The sequence below is a fragment of the Schistocerca gregaria genome, chromosome 3 (assembly GCF_023897955.1).
Source record: "Schistocerca gregaria isolate iqSchGreg1 chromosome 3, iqSchGreg1.2, whole genome shotgun sequence".
Lineage (NCBI taxonomy): Eukaryota > Metazoa > Arthropoda > Insecta > Orthoptera > Acrididae > Schistocerca > Schistocerca gregaria.
Genome location: NC_064922.1, coordinates 369,414,394 through 369,428,605, shown reverse-complemented (window position 1 = coordinate 369,428,605; position 14,212 = coordinate 369,414,394). Strand labels below are relative to the sequence as shown.

The 14,212-nt window shown below is 39.7% G+C and overlaps 1 protein-coding gene across 4 annotated transcripts in view; it reads right to left on the bottom strand.

The window, feature by feature from the left end:
- LOC126354265 (glycoprotein-N-acetylgalactosamine 3-beta-galactosyltransferase 1-like) overlaps positions 1-14,212 on the bottom strand; it is a 339,265-nt gene that overhangs the window by 19,326 nt on the left and 305,727 nt on the right. For all 4 annotated transcript variants that reach the window (XM_050003793.1, XM_050003796.1, XM_050003792.1 and 1 more), the window contains exons 5-7: positions 11,766-11,918; positions 9,531-9,669; positions 7,022-7,245 (exon numbers count right to left, since the gene is read on the bottom strand). In XM_050003793.1, the coding sequence (XP_049859750.1) occupies positions 7,022-7,245; positions 9,531-9,669; positions 11,766-11,918 (516 nt within the window). The remainder of the gene's footprint in view (positions 1-7,021; positions 7,246-9,530; positions 9,670-11,765; positions 11,919-14,212) is intronic.

Here is a 14,212-nt window from a genome sequence, read left to right as displayed (position 1 = left end):
TTCACAAAGGTTGTCTGCGTTACATCGGCTGCTGGAGGAGGAGAAGGAGGAGGAAGGGGGGGGGGGGGGGGGTATTGCCCCATGTTTCACTGCTGCTGTGCAAGGAACTGAATCTGTAAGGAACTTCTTTTCTTCATTTGAAGTAGATGAATCAATTCTACCTGGAACATGTGATCAAAAAGTTTCTGTTTGGAGACACAGTTGCAGTTACATGCAACACAGTGCAACTATGATTTGAGTATATAGGCAGAGACATGTAAGTGAGGGATTAGTGTGACATCCATGTCCTTCCGACTTGCATGCAGCAAATGCAGAAATATGAATCATAGCAACAGCATTACCAAAGGCGTCCAAACAGGACCAACATGCTGTTATTCTTTTCTTGGCTGCTGAAGGGCAAACAGCAGTAGACATCCACTGGAAAATGAAGAATGTGTATGGGCCAACATGTCTGTCAAAAAACACCACTGTGGAATGATGTGCCAAGTTTCGCGCTGGTCATGATTCAGCACAAGACACTGGTCGATTTGAGAGGCCAGTTTCATCAATTATGGACAATTGGAAGGCACTTCAGTACTGACCCTGCAGTCAAGAACTCTCCTCAAGCAATTATCATGCCTTCGGTCGTATGGAGAAGGCCTTGGAGGGTCGATGATACCTGTCAGAAGAGCATTTGCAGCAGGAAGTTATTGACTTCTCCATGCAGCAAAGCACAGTGTTTTACCCAATGAAAATCTTGAACCTCATCTGTTGGTGGGATGGTTGCCTCAATGCTCATCGTAGTTTTGCCAAATTGGGACCCAATTCTGAACTGTTCGGCCTTCAAACAGAAAGTTTTTACCACTTCTTATAATAGATGTCAAGTGGAGCAACAACTTCTTTTGCTACAATATGCTGAAAGGATAAAACAAAAATCTCTTCTTGATTAAAAAAGATAGCGGATGTGTTCCGCATGTTATATATGCACTGTAGTTAAATTTGTAGCACAGGATATTGAAATTCGGTAACTAAGTAGCACTTATGTCACCTAAACATATATGGATTATAGTGCTGGGTCATTCGTTCCATGTACTTGAGCAAACCCTATGTTTAAGGAAAACCTCTGTTTAAGGAAAAAATATTTCAGTCTCCCGAGATTCATTAAAAAGGGGTACTATTGCAGCTTTCTTCTGAACCCTGGACAATGAGGTGAAGCGTATATGAAAATGTTGTTGTGTCTTTTCATTGCGACCGTGGAATACTGTTCAGTTGAAATTAATTTTTACTGCCAGCAACAATAAATATTAAGAAGTAAATGTATTGGCAAGTGAAGTAAGAATGCCAAGATTCTTAAAAATCTTCTGCAATATGTACAGTTATCTACTTCACACACCACCCTTATTGCAACCTTCTGTGATTTTTTAAGCCCTTTATTTAATTTAAGTGCACTATCCCAGAATATCGTTCTGTAAGACAACAAGGAGTGAAAATATCATATTTACAAAAATCTAATATGTGCACATTTTTTTTACCATAGTTAGTATTCAATTAAGAGTTGAGGGACATGAAACGAAAGCAGTGGTTAGGAAGGGAGTGAGACAGGGTTGTAGCCTCTCCCCGATGTTATTCAATCTGTATATTGAGCAAGCAGTAAAGGAAACAAAAGAAAAATTTGGAGTATGGATTAAAATCGATGGAGAAGAAATAAAAACTTTGAGGTTCGCCAATGACAATGTAATTCTGTCAGACACAGCAAAGGACCTGGAAGATGGATGGATGGATGGATGGATGGATGGATATGGTGGAAATGGGCGCTCAACAGTGTAGTCTTTAGCGCCCGAACAGAAATAACAACGGACAAGTGTCACTAAAATGCAGCAAGGGCTAAAATAGGACTAAAATTAAAGGTGAAAGGCTACATAGGCAGTTTGCACGCCAACAGTTGTAAAGTGGAATGCAGCACATAAAGAGGATAACTGCAAGAGAACGTAGGTGAAAGGGTTAAAATGAAACACATAGCACATGTTTGGAACTGGCCTATTACAAGTATAAAAGGAGTGGTAAGCCACTTGGCAACACACTAAAAATTCCAACCAAAAATTTTTGGCTGAAGCCCAGAAACATGACAGTACCTTAAAACTTTCTTGACACTCGCCTCGTCATCGGCTAGAATCGAGGGCAGATCCCCACTAATATTAACTTCCGCCCTGACAGAATGATATAAATCAAACTCAACTAAAATGTGGCGTACAGTGATTCGTACGCCACAGGCATCACAGAGTGGGGGTTCTTCTCACCGTAGTAAGAAGGCATGCGTAAGGGGAGAGTGCCCTATGCGAAGACGTGTAAGGGTTACTTCGTCACGCCTAGGTGACCGGCACGAGGAACACCATGGCTGGATGGTGGGTTTCACCAATCGCAGCTTATTTTCCCTCACCGCCAGCCATTCCTCCTCCCACAATTGCATATACTTCTGCCGCAGCACAGAAAAAATACCTTGCAAAGGAATAGAACATTTTGTCACTTCCGGTAATCTGCAGGCGTCCTTGGCAGCTCTATCAGCTTGTTCGTTTCCCCGTATGCCCACATGCCCTGGCACCCAGCAAAAGGACACTTGCTTGCCCTGTCGTTGGAGGATGTACAGTCGGTCATAAATCAGCTGTTCCAACTTCTCCGCTGGGTACAGATTCTGCAGTGACTGTAATGCGCTCATTGAGTCAGAGCAAATTATAAAGTTTTTGCCCTGAGTACACCGTATCTGCTCCAATGCCTTCAGGATCGCGTGAAGTTCTGCGGAAAAAACAGTGTATTCCAGGGGAAGGCGAATCCTGATGACACGTTCGGGGAACACTACTGAGCAGCCAAGAAAATCCCCCTGTTGGGATCCATCAGTGTATACTACTGTAAAATCATGATGCCTATCTAAAATGTTAAAAAATAAAGATTTGAAAGTAAAATCTGATGTACTGTCTTTCTTAAAATTTGCCAAATCTAATATCAGTCTGGGCCTTTGGAGGAGCCAAGGTGGGTATCTGCTCCAACCTCGACATAAAACATTAAAACCAGCCACACCCATCTCTAAAATGCAGTCCTTTGCACGAATCCCATAGGGCCTTGTTGCTCGTTGCCGGTTGCGAAAAAGCCTTTCCAGTGGAGGCTGAGCAACAGTGTGGGATGCAGGCGTGTATGGTGTGGATAATGTTTGAAAGGCCTGGTGCACCATTAGTAGACGCCGCCGGAGGTGAAGTGGCGGTTCACCTGCCTCTGCACACAGGCTCGGTATGGGGCTCGTTCTGAACGCCCCAGTGGCCAGCCGAATCCCCTCATGGTGCACCACATCCAACAGCTTCAAATAAGCGGGTCTTGCAGACCCATACACCGTGCATCCATAATCAAGCCGGGACTGCACGAAGGCTCTGTAAAACCAGAGCAGACAAGTCCTGTCTGGTCCCCATGTGAGGTGACTAAGACATTTTAAAATAGACATCGCCTTAAGAGACCATTTATTCAGTTCCTTAATGTGTGACAGCCACGTAAGCTTAGAATCAAAAGTGAGGCCCAGAAACTTCACCGTGTCTTTAAAATTCAGAACGGTGTCCCTCATCCTCAACTCAGGCAAGTCAAAAATGGAACGAGAACGGTTAAAAAAAACACACACCGACTTATCAGTTGAAAACTGAAAACCACTCTTCTGTGCCCAGTCATCCAAACGTCGGAGAGTGAGTTGCATCTGACGAGTCGTCGTTGCAAGGCTTGAAGAGGAGCAAACTACAGAGAAATCGTCCACAAACAAGGAACACTGCACAGGACTTTTCACAACAGACGTACTACTATTAATAGCAGTAGCAAAGACTGTCACACTTAAAACACTACCTTGAGGGACACCGTTCTCTTGTTCAAAGCGACTAGACAGTACGTCTCCGACTTGGTACCGAAAATAACGTGGCAACAGGAAGGACCAAATAAAATTGGGAAGACATCCATGAAAACCCCATCCGTGGAGCTGCCTGATGATAAGATGCCTCCAAGTAGTGATGGGTGAAGATGGGTGCAAAATTGTCCTTTTTCAATCTTCAAGCAGAAAACAAGTCCCAAGACTCATAAAAATGAAAAGTTCTTCCCTGATGATGTCATTGTTTGAAAACAAGAGAAGGGATGGATGACTGAAGTTTTAATGCTTGACTGGCTTGACGTATGGGAATTCCTATCTGGTGGGCTTTCCACACTACCACCAATGCTTTCTCTTGATGCATTTCACAGTCATCTTACTGACAACATAAAAAAGACCCAAAGCCTTGCCAGTAATCTTGTCATTATTCCTGGAGGAATGACTTCTGTGTACAACCCGCTGGGTGCTACTATAAAAACATAAACATTTCAAAGGTTACATTCAGAAACAGTATGAAAGCCAAACTGTGAACTGGCTCTGAAAGGGACAATTAAGTGTACTTCACTCCACATTATTGTCCTCTGGATTTTGGCTGCCTCGAAAAACATAAAAGCATTAATGATCGTAAAATCATTCAAGAACTGGTATGTTCTAAGTACTCTGGATGGCAGCTGCAGATGATGTGCTCTGGAACGACACCATGGATGATTGGGAATCAGGAAAAGAATATTTTTCTGATGCAGACTCCTCTGAGGATACCAGTAATGATGGCATTAGGGAATAACAATGAGTAATGCTCGTAATTTATTGAATGTTTGTTTGCATGTCATGTAGATAATAAAGTTAGGTTCTGTTTTTTAATAATGCCTGAATCACTTAATTATGGGTCATTTAAAATTTATTGTTGTTTTGATAGTTTCTGTATCCATTCATTGTTGTGTGAAATAAATTTAGCCTACTACTGATGTGCCAACAAATTTTTTTTTTTTTTTTTTTTTTTTTTTTTTTTTTTTTTTTTTTTTTGCGATTTTAAATTCCAAAATTGAAGAGTTGAAGAGCACTTTACATTCAATGGTGCATTAGATTTACATATATATGGTATGCAAAATGAGCCAACACATTTATCTTTAGGTCAACATGATGACAAATTCCTCTAAAAAGATAACACACTGAACTGAGTTGGTTTATTAGTTTAACCATGTCTTGATTCCCTTTTAACTTTTTACCCCAGAGTGCACAAGAAATTTTAGATACTGTGATTCACTCAGCTGGAGTATTTTGGGCATTTCTATGATGCTCTAACTGATCAAACGTGTGCTGGATTGTGCAGCTACAATCTTTCTATATCTTCTATTAACTCAACTTGGACTTCGAGATGTTAATTGACATAAATAAACACTAATGTTTGTATTAAACAGGTAATGGACTTGCCAAGATAGATGGCGAGTACTTGAGTAAGGTCACATTAATTCTTTTTATCCAAAACAGCATTTGAGCAGTGCTGCTGTTCAGTTTAGTCTTTACTGTCCAACTGGTTTTGGTCAAATACTATTATCCAGCATCTGATGTACACATGTCATGGATATAAGCTCTTTTCAAAGCGGCTTTTTTTCTCCTAATATCTAGCTGTAATTTTGATAATTATCAGCGTGAACAGATTAACAATCATCATCATCATCATCATCATCATCATCATCATCATCATCACCATCAGTTGTTAGTATACTTTACAGAAGCAGCCTACAGTGGCGTCCTTTTATGTTGATGTAAAAGATGACGAATTTCATGTCCCTGAGAACATATCTATATGGTGAGATTTATGGAATACAACATGTGAATGAATGAACAATTCATAGATCGTATTCAAAGCTGAATGTCCCTCCCAACAAGTGTTCCACATACTTCACAATAATTAATTCTTAATCTTGACAAACATTCACCTCCGCAGCTTGTTACCTAGGGAAAAACAAAGGAAACTTTATTTGAAAATCCAACATTTAGGGACTTCTCTGCCAGCTGTTGTCAGTAATTCCATGTTACCTATATTAGTTTGGCACTAAATAAAATGTCTACGGTACTAACTTTTTACATTTTCATACAACTTTTATTCTCATTTTCCTCCTTAGTCTTGTAATATCTGACTCAAATTTCTGTGATTCCAAGCAGTTTACTATTATTTTAATGATGATGTATTATTTTTCTTACTGGAATTTCCATTACTGTACTGTTGTTTTAGTTGTAATATGTTCAAATATTGTGTAAATACTTAAGGTCCCCCACCCAAGTGATGGACTGCAACAATCCATGTCACACGATTTTGCTGCAATCGGTTGGTTGCTTTGACTCCACCACACTCAAGCAGTTTTCACAGCAATTTAAATCTGTATTATGGATTCCACTGTGTCGAGAAGTTCTAGTGTGTAAAATGAACTCCTATGTTTAACAGCAGTTGTAGTTGATCTCCTTGTCCCCAAGAACACTTACAAAAATAAATAAATAAAACAGGAATTTTATTTTACTGAAACTGTTTTGAAAAGCTCTTCTTGGGAACTATAAGTAAATTTAGAAAATACTTCAACTCAGCTGTACGAGGAAGAGTCAAATTATATGAAATGAAAAGGGAATGGAGTATAGCTATATAATAGACTTGCCTGAATATTTAAACTATGAACTTCTCACTATTTCTACTTCAACAGTACATGCTTCAAACTGTTAAACACTGAAAATAAAGGGTATATTTTGTATTATTTCTTAATACAAATGGCAACTCTGGCCTCTACTTCACTTCTCAAGAGTGCTTCGTAGTTCCTGAACAACTATAAATTCAACTGTAAAGTTCTTCCTCGACATGGTCAAAGCAAAATGAAGCAAAACTAATCAACCACACTTAATTAGTAGAGAAACTGCAAGCAGCCAGGCAGCCGTATTGCCATATATTGCTGCTAAACAGTCAGGCAGCCATATTGCATGCACAAATCACTTGCGATCCATCAGATTGCCTGAGATTGCCAAGTAGTAAGCGGCTGATTGCTGCGGTTTGCCACAAATGTGAAATATATGAAGTGACTGCATGTCCATGCCTTGAATCATTGCCAGCCATTGCTCGTGCTTGGTGCACTTCAGAGTAAATGTATAAAATGTACCACTACATACCCATCTCCACATCCTCAGCTCCACCATGATCTTGACGGCATTTTTTCTTGTCTGGAAGTCCATCCTCCACAAATAATCTCACTGCCTCTCGACTCAGAACATAACCTGCACCACCACTCATGTAACCCTGTTTTACATATGGTTTGAATCGGCAACCAAAGTACAATGGGTCAGTAGGTTTATGAGCAGAAAGCATGTAGCGCAAGTTTTCTACTATCACATACCTGAAACAAAAACAACATTAGTATTATTGAATGTTACTTAATCACAAAATAAGATCAGTACAGTTATGGATACTTTTTTACATTTTGAAATTTCTTCTAATAAGCCCTTTTACAGTTAATGGATAAATGACAATATTTTGTAGCTTTATATATAAACTTTTGATTGTAAATAAGAATTTGGTATTTTCAAAACAAACGCTAAATTTAACTGTTTTCTTATAACTTTAGCAGATATATTGAAATGAAAGCTGAGAATCTGGATTGCAAAGTAGATGTGCCGGAGAAAAAAAAAGCATCAAGCTAGAAAATGCAACACTGTCCCATATCTGTCAAGTAATCTGTCCTATACAAGTATTTCAAATTTATTCTGTAGAGAACATGCGAAAACAATAATTATGATATTGCAATTTGCTGTTTCAAAACAACAGTTTTAAATATGATGAAAGCTTTTCACAACAGGTTTCAGGGATTTAGAAATGGCAAAGTGATGTTACCCATTGTTATAACAACTCTTAATGTTACTATAAAAGCATTACAATTTTCTCCCTTTAATACTGACAATTGCATCTTTGAAATGCAACTGCTGGACTTAAAAAGCAAAGAACTATAGAGGTCAGATTTGATTTTTTTTTATATAGAAATACTGGATAAAACCAAATGTTAATTTAGTTCACACCATAAGTGGTCTTCTTTGAAATATCTAGAGAAGGAATATATGTTTATTTTTAACACCTAGACTTCCTGACTCATACAATCAGCTGAAAAATAAACCAGTGTTTGCTTTTCTTTCCTTATTCGGATCCACATGTTCATGTGAAAAATTATTTTCAAGTGTGTACCTTATCAAGAGTAAATTGAGGAGTCATCTTGTTGATGAGAATCTAGAATTGTGTGTAAAACTGAAAACAACAACATACAAACTTTACTTATCAAACTTTCCAAGGACATGTAAAGCCATTGTTCACAGCATTATTTGTCAGTCACTGTTGTCATTTAATTTTATATATACAGTACAATTTAATTTTACCAATAAATAATACTGTTATTAAATATGACATCAAGTTTTATTCAATGTACCCATAGTTTAACTAAGACATTAAACTTTATTAGTTTATTAAGGTAGTTTTGGGGAGCATTGTGGAGTGAAATAAGATAAGGTGTGCATATTGAGGAAGGTATGTTGAGATGGTTTGGACTTACAAAGGGAATAAACAAAAGGAGACACACAAAACAATTACACAAGATGAGTACTGATGGGTGAGTAGGATGGGGTCAACCTCAGTGAATGTACCTCTACAAGACTGAGGATAGTTTTAGCGAAGGCCAACTTAGAAGTACCCTTAGTAAATTAATAACAATGTACCTTTCTATATAGTTTAAGTTAAAAAAAAGGCTCTCAAAAGAAATTTCAATTGTTGTGCTGTTGATATATGGCTCTGTTGACTAATGAGTATGACAACCACTGGTATATAATGTACAAAGCACCAACCACAAATCACAGGTAAATCATCTGGAGGAAGTGATAGGCACAATAAAGCTTTCGGCCATTAAGGCCTTTGTCAGCAGTAGACACACGTACACACACGCACACACAGTGTAGTTTCAGCTCTCCGGGACTGCAGATGTGTGTGCAAGTTGCGCTTGTGTGTGTGTGTGTGTGTGTGTGTGTGTGTGTGTGTGTGTGTGTGTGTGTGTGTGTGTGTGTGGGCGCGCGTGCATGTGTACTGCTGACAAAGGCCTTAATGGCCAAAAGCTATGATTGTGTGAATCTTTTTATTGTGCCTATCGCGACTCAGCATCTCTGCTATATGGAGAGTGTAGCAACTTTCCTTCTCTAGTATTGTTACATTCCATCCTGGATTTTCCATATAGCAGTTGAAATGTCAGTAGTTTTCATTACATCATGACAATGTCTCAACCCAAGAAGAATTCCAGTGGAATAGAAAAGCTTCATTAGGGTTTGATGAATCAGTAAGATTTTTCTCAGTAGTGACTCTCAAGACTGAAAGTTACAGTTACTGCAATAAAATTATGTAAGAGGCTATGTTAAAATTCTTCCACACATATTAGTGAATGACATTACAGTTTCATAACATGGCTGTTTTGATACTGACTTTTGCCTTCAGAAATGTAAATAGTGCTCTCGAAATGTAAATAGGGCTCTCTCTCTCTCTCTCTCTCTCTCTCTCTCTCTCTCTCTCTCTCTCTCCCCCCAAGTTAAGTATTTTGTCAGTATCAGCTTCCATAATATTTTCATAGTCAAACAGCAAGGAATTCAAACTTACGTGTCATCATCAGCTTTCATAAACCAGTCTGCATCATTTAGGTGATGATTATACACATAACGAAATGCTTCTTTTGTTTTGGCCCATAAATGATCTCTACCCTCTTTCACTGGGAGCTTAACAGTTGGTAATGATGTATCTGTTAAAAAAAATGTAGTTAACAGCACTTAGACAGAAATACACACTTACATAATGGCATTAATGGTATTTAAGCATCCCACTCATGTTATATTATTTTTTCATTTGTGTAGTATGTAGTACATGACAAAGGAATTGATGGGTGAAGAAAATATAATGGACAAACAGTAATTTAAACTGAACAGAATACATGGACACATTTAGACTGAACTGCTTTACAAAGGGTATCTAGAAGAACAGCAAACACTACTGAAATTAGAATCTTTGACACAATGAGAGAATTGATGCTGTGGCTGATATAAGAATTTTACTTTTTAAACTGATAAAGAAAGAGATGGAGGTAATGATATAAAGGGCTGGATGGTTAGTCAAACAATCAGGAATCAGTTGCACAAGTAACTGACCCCCCCCCCCCACACACACACACACACACACACCTGTGCACCTACAATGTGCTGTTTGGACACAAAACACTGAGACTGCAGCTTGACAGGTGGATTTGCATGGGAGCTGTATCAGTTGAGGTGGGTGAAGGGAGGAGGTGGAAAGCAGGTTGAGCAGTTGGAGAGCGGTAGCTTACACCTCAGAGAGAGGCATGCAGGATGAAAATGCGGGAGAGAGGGGGTAGTTGCACAGGTTGTGCATGCGACACCTGGGAACTAGAGGTGCTGAGGTGCTGCATATGATGAAGATCACCCCCCCCCCCCCAACTTACACAACATCCTTTCCCATCCCTATGCCACTCCCACTCTTAGTCCCTTAGCAAAAGGGCCATATCCCTATGAAAGACCCTGGTGCATGATCTGCTTGAGTCACCCACTCAGCACATCCTACTCTAGCCCTGTCACAGGCTTATCCTATTCCATCAGAGGCACAGCCACTAGTGAAAGTGCCATGTCATATGTTCTGCGAAGCCTTTAACATGATCATGACCACTGACCGCTGTCCACTGTAATGAGTGACCACAGGCAAATTGCAGTCAAGAGCAGAGTTGACCAACCAGTGGCAAAACACAACATGCTCAAGTTCAATGGCTGCTTCACAGACTGTGTCACCTGAATCCTTCCCTCCAGCACCAATTTTTCTGAAATATGGAGATGGGAGTTATGATTATAATACATCTTTTGCTACCATAATCCTCCTGGCTCAATCTCCGTTAACTCACCATTCCCACACCCTCTCTGCAACAGTTTTCCTTCACATCATCATCATCGTCATCATCATGCATTACACCTCACTGGCTCCAGTGCCCTGGTGTCGCATCCCTAGCCCATGCAACTGCCACCCATCCCTCCTGCACTCAGGGCGTGCACATCTGCTGTCTGCCTCCAAGCCACTATCTATTCCTCCCCAACCCGTCCTCCTGCTGCTTCATATCTCTTCCTCCCTCTATCCACCTCCTCCCCCCCCCCCCCCCCCCCGAATGGTTTTGTTTACTCCAAAAATATCTACATTACACCAGAACTTTCCTTATTAATTCAAGAATATAAGAACACAAATCAATCAATGAACTGCACATGATAAGATTTATATTCTGAATGAGTCAATGTTATATAATCACAATAATTGGGAATGGGACTAAAGAGATCCAAGGACAATCTGCAGAAATGGAACACTGCAAAAGAGAGAGATGTCTAATAGGATGTGTAATGAACCTCAGAGAACAAGATATGTTGTGGATTGACAACTGAAAACAGATAATGTGGCCAAATTTTGTATTTCTCAGTTTTTGAAATCAATCCTGTTGCTGGCAATGTGTTGTTGTTTTTTTCCATTTTTTGTTCTGCAGCTTGTTTCTTCACACAAGGACATTGATAATTTTTTTACAGTATTATTTCTACAATCTCTTCAGTATTTTGCTCAATGGATTGTCCCTCAATTTGGAAAGATGATCTCCTACTTAATTCTCAGTTGTGTGCATTCATTTGATGCTGTATGTGTGCACAAGTTTTATTACAGGAACATATAATGAAGGAGGAACATTTATATTCAAGTTGTGTGCGTGTATGTGTGTGTGTGTGGGGGGGGGGGGGGGGGGGGGGGGTGCTCTTAGCCCTCTAAGTGACAGCACTAGTATTTCAGATAGCCAACACTTACCATTGGTGCTGCTCATGAAAAGGAGTTTATTACACCGATGCCCCCAAGTTGCTTTGACATGACGTGCCTTCAGATTATGATTCTTTGGGGAAGTCATCACCCAGCAGAGCACTCTGACTTTCTGCGCCAGTTTACGGGCTACTTTGTCCTCATCTGTTAAAAGGAAAGAATGAATTGCTTAATTAGTACATATGTGAAAGGGAGCTGGTAAGCAATAAAACATTATTTGTAGTAATTTTCAGGAGCCAACATTCAAAAAATGGATTTTACTATGTACAACAACTGAAGGCATTAATAACTTATTAGATATTTTCACAGTGAAAATGATGATTTCTCTTTGTGAACCATAGAATGAATGTTGTGTATATAAATTTGAAACAGTTATTGTGAAAGACTCACCAGCCCAATTTTACACTAATTGAGGTTTCAATACTTTTGCATTTTCCATCTGTAGCAACATTTATCTCCGATAAAACATCATGAGTTTCTATTTTTAAAGGCAAGAAACTCATTGTCAAAATATTTTGTTGATATGACAATGTTATGAGTCCAAATGAAACAATGGGACGTTCAAGTTGGAATATCAACAATTTAATGGAAAGGAAAGACTGCTACTGCCCATAAAGGTAGCACACTGAGTTGCACACAAGCACAACAAAAGGAGTGTTACACATTGAGCGTTCGTTTGACCAAAGCCTTCTTCAGAAATGCAACACACACACACACACACACACACACACACACACACACACACACACACACACACACACACAATGACCACTATCCCCGGCCCATCTGGCCAGAATGCAACTACATCGAACAGAAGCAGTAAAGGGGGAGGGATATCAGGGTACGGGTGGGGGAGAGAAGTGAGCACTGCCTGGTGGAGCATTCAGGAACTAGATGGTGGCAGGACAAGTCTGCCAAGTGCACAGATGCAGTGTCGGGAGGTTGTAGGGGAGGGATGTTCTGGAAGGGGGAAGGGAGAAGAAAATGAAAGGTGCAGACAAGGGGGAAGAATGGTGGGTCCACTGGCCAAGAGTGGCAGATAATGAGGGTGGGGGATGTGGTTTGGGAGGAGGTGATAGGACAGAGGAGCAGAAACTGTTGGTTGAACGGTGAGACAACAGTAAATTATCATATGTTGAGGACAGGATGATTTTGGGAGGGGATAATGTGTTGTAAGGATAACATCTATCTGTACAGTTAAGAAAAGCTCGTGGCAGAGGGGAGGTTCAAGATGGCCCAGGTTAGAAGCAGCCATTGGAAGCAAATATGTTATATTAATTCATCTGCATGTTCTGCGACAATGTTGCAAACGCGATGACTGGAGATAATGGTCATGTGTATGAGATGTGCTAGCTAATGTAAATGTGAAAGTGTAAGTGTGTGTGTGTGTGTGTGTGTGTGTGTGTGTGTGTGTGTGTGTGTGTGTGTGTGTGTGTGTGTGTGCGCGCGCGCGTGTGCGTGTGCGTGTGCGTGTGCGTGTGCGTGGTGCGCGCAGCGCGAGCGAGCTCGCATGCGTGTGCATGTGCGTGTGCTTGTTTCCTTTCTGAAGAAGGCTTTAGCTGAAATCTCAATGTGTTACAGTCTTTTCATTGTGCCTGTCTGTAACTTAACTTATCTTTATGGTGAGCAGCAGTCTATTCTTTTAACAAAAGGCCTTTTCATTGTCTAATTTTGCATAATGACTTTCCTTCCCCCCACAACTTGGAAATGTTTTCCTTTGTTCCTGTTCTCTAAAGAATTAATCTATTCATTTATTTCTGTTCTTCTTTGTGTTTTTTCATCCCAAACCACACACACTCTGACTTCCAAACCACACTGTACCATGGTCTTGTCCATGCAAAACACACAGATATGTGAGTTTGTGGATTGTTGTTGTACCATCTATGCCCCTAATTCTTCCTGCTAATAGTTATAATTATTAACATTAACTTAATTTTCTCTCAGAGCTTGGCAGAACATGATAATAATACTAAAAAGTAAAATACTTACTAATGTTATACAAAATTATATTCATCTGATCATGAACTAGCTTTCAGCTTCTCAGGTCATCTTCAGGAGACAACTGAATGTCGCAAACACAAATAAAAATGATGTGTGACTTACAGAGATATTGTTTGTACAGAATAATACAAAAGTGACACAGTGTTTACATAGGGAATTATTACAACAATTACATTAACTATAGGAAAAGGGGTAAAAAAAGTTTTTATGTGGAGATATATATAGCAAACAATTTCTCATTGCTTGTTATATGTATCTCCACATAAAAGTCTATGCAATTATGGCAATACTTTCCTATGTAAACTCTTCATCAGTTTTGTATCTTCTGTACACATAATATCTGCGTAAGCTGCACAATCCAAGGGGTCCTGCTATGAAATGATATGGCATCCCAGACCCTCACACCTGGTTGTTGGGCCACATGGTGGGTGACGGGT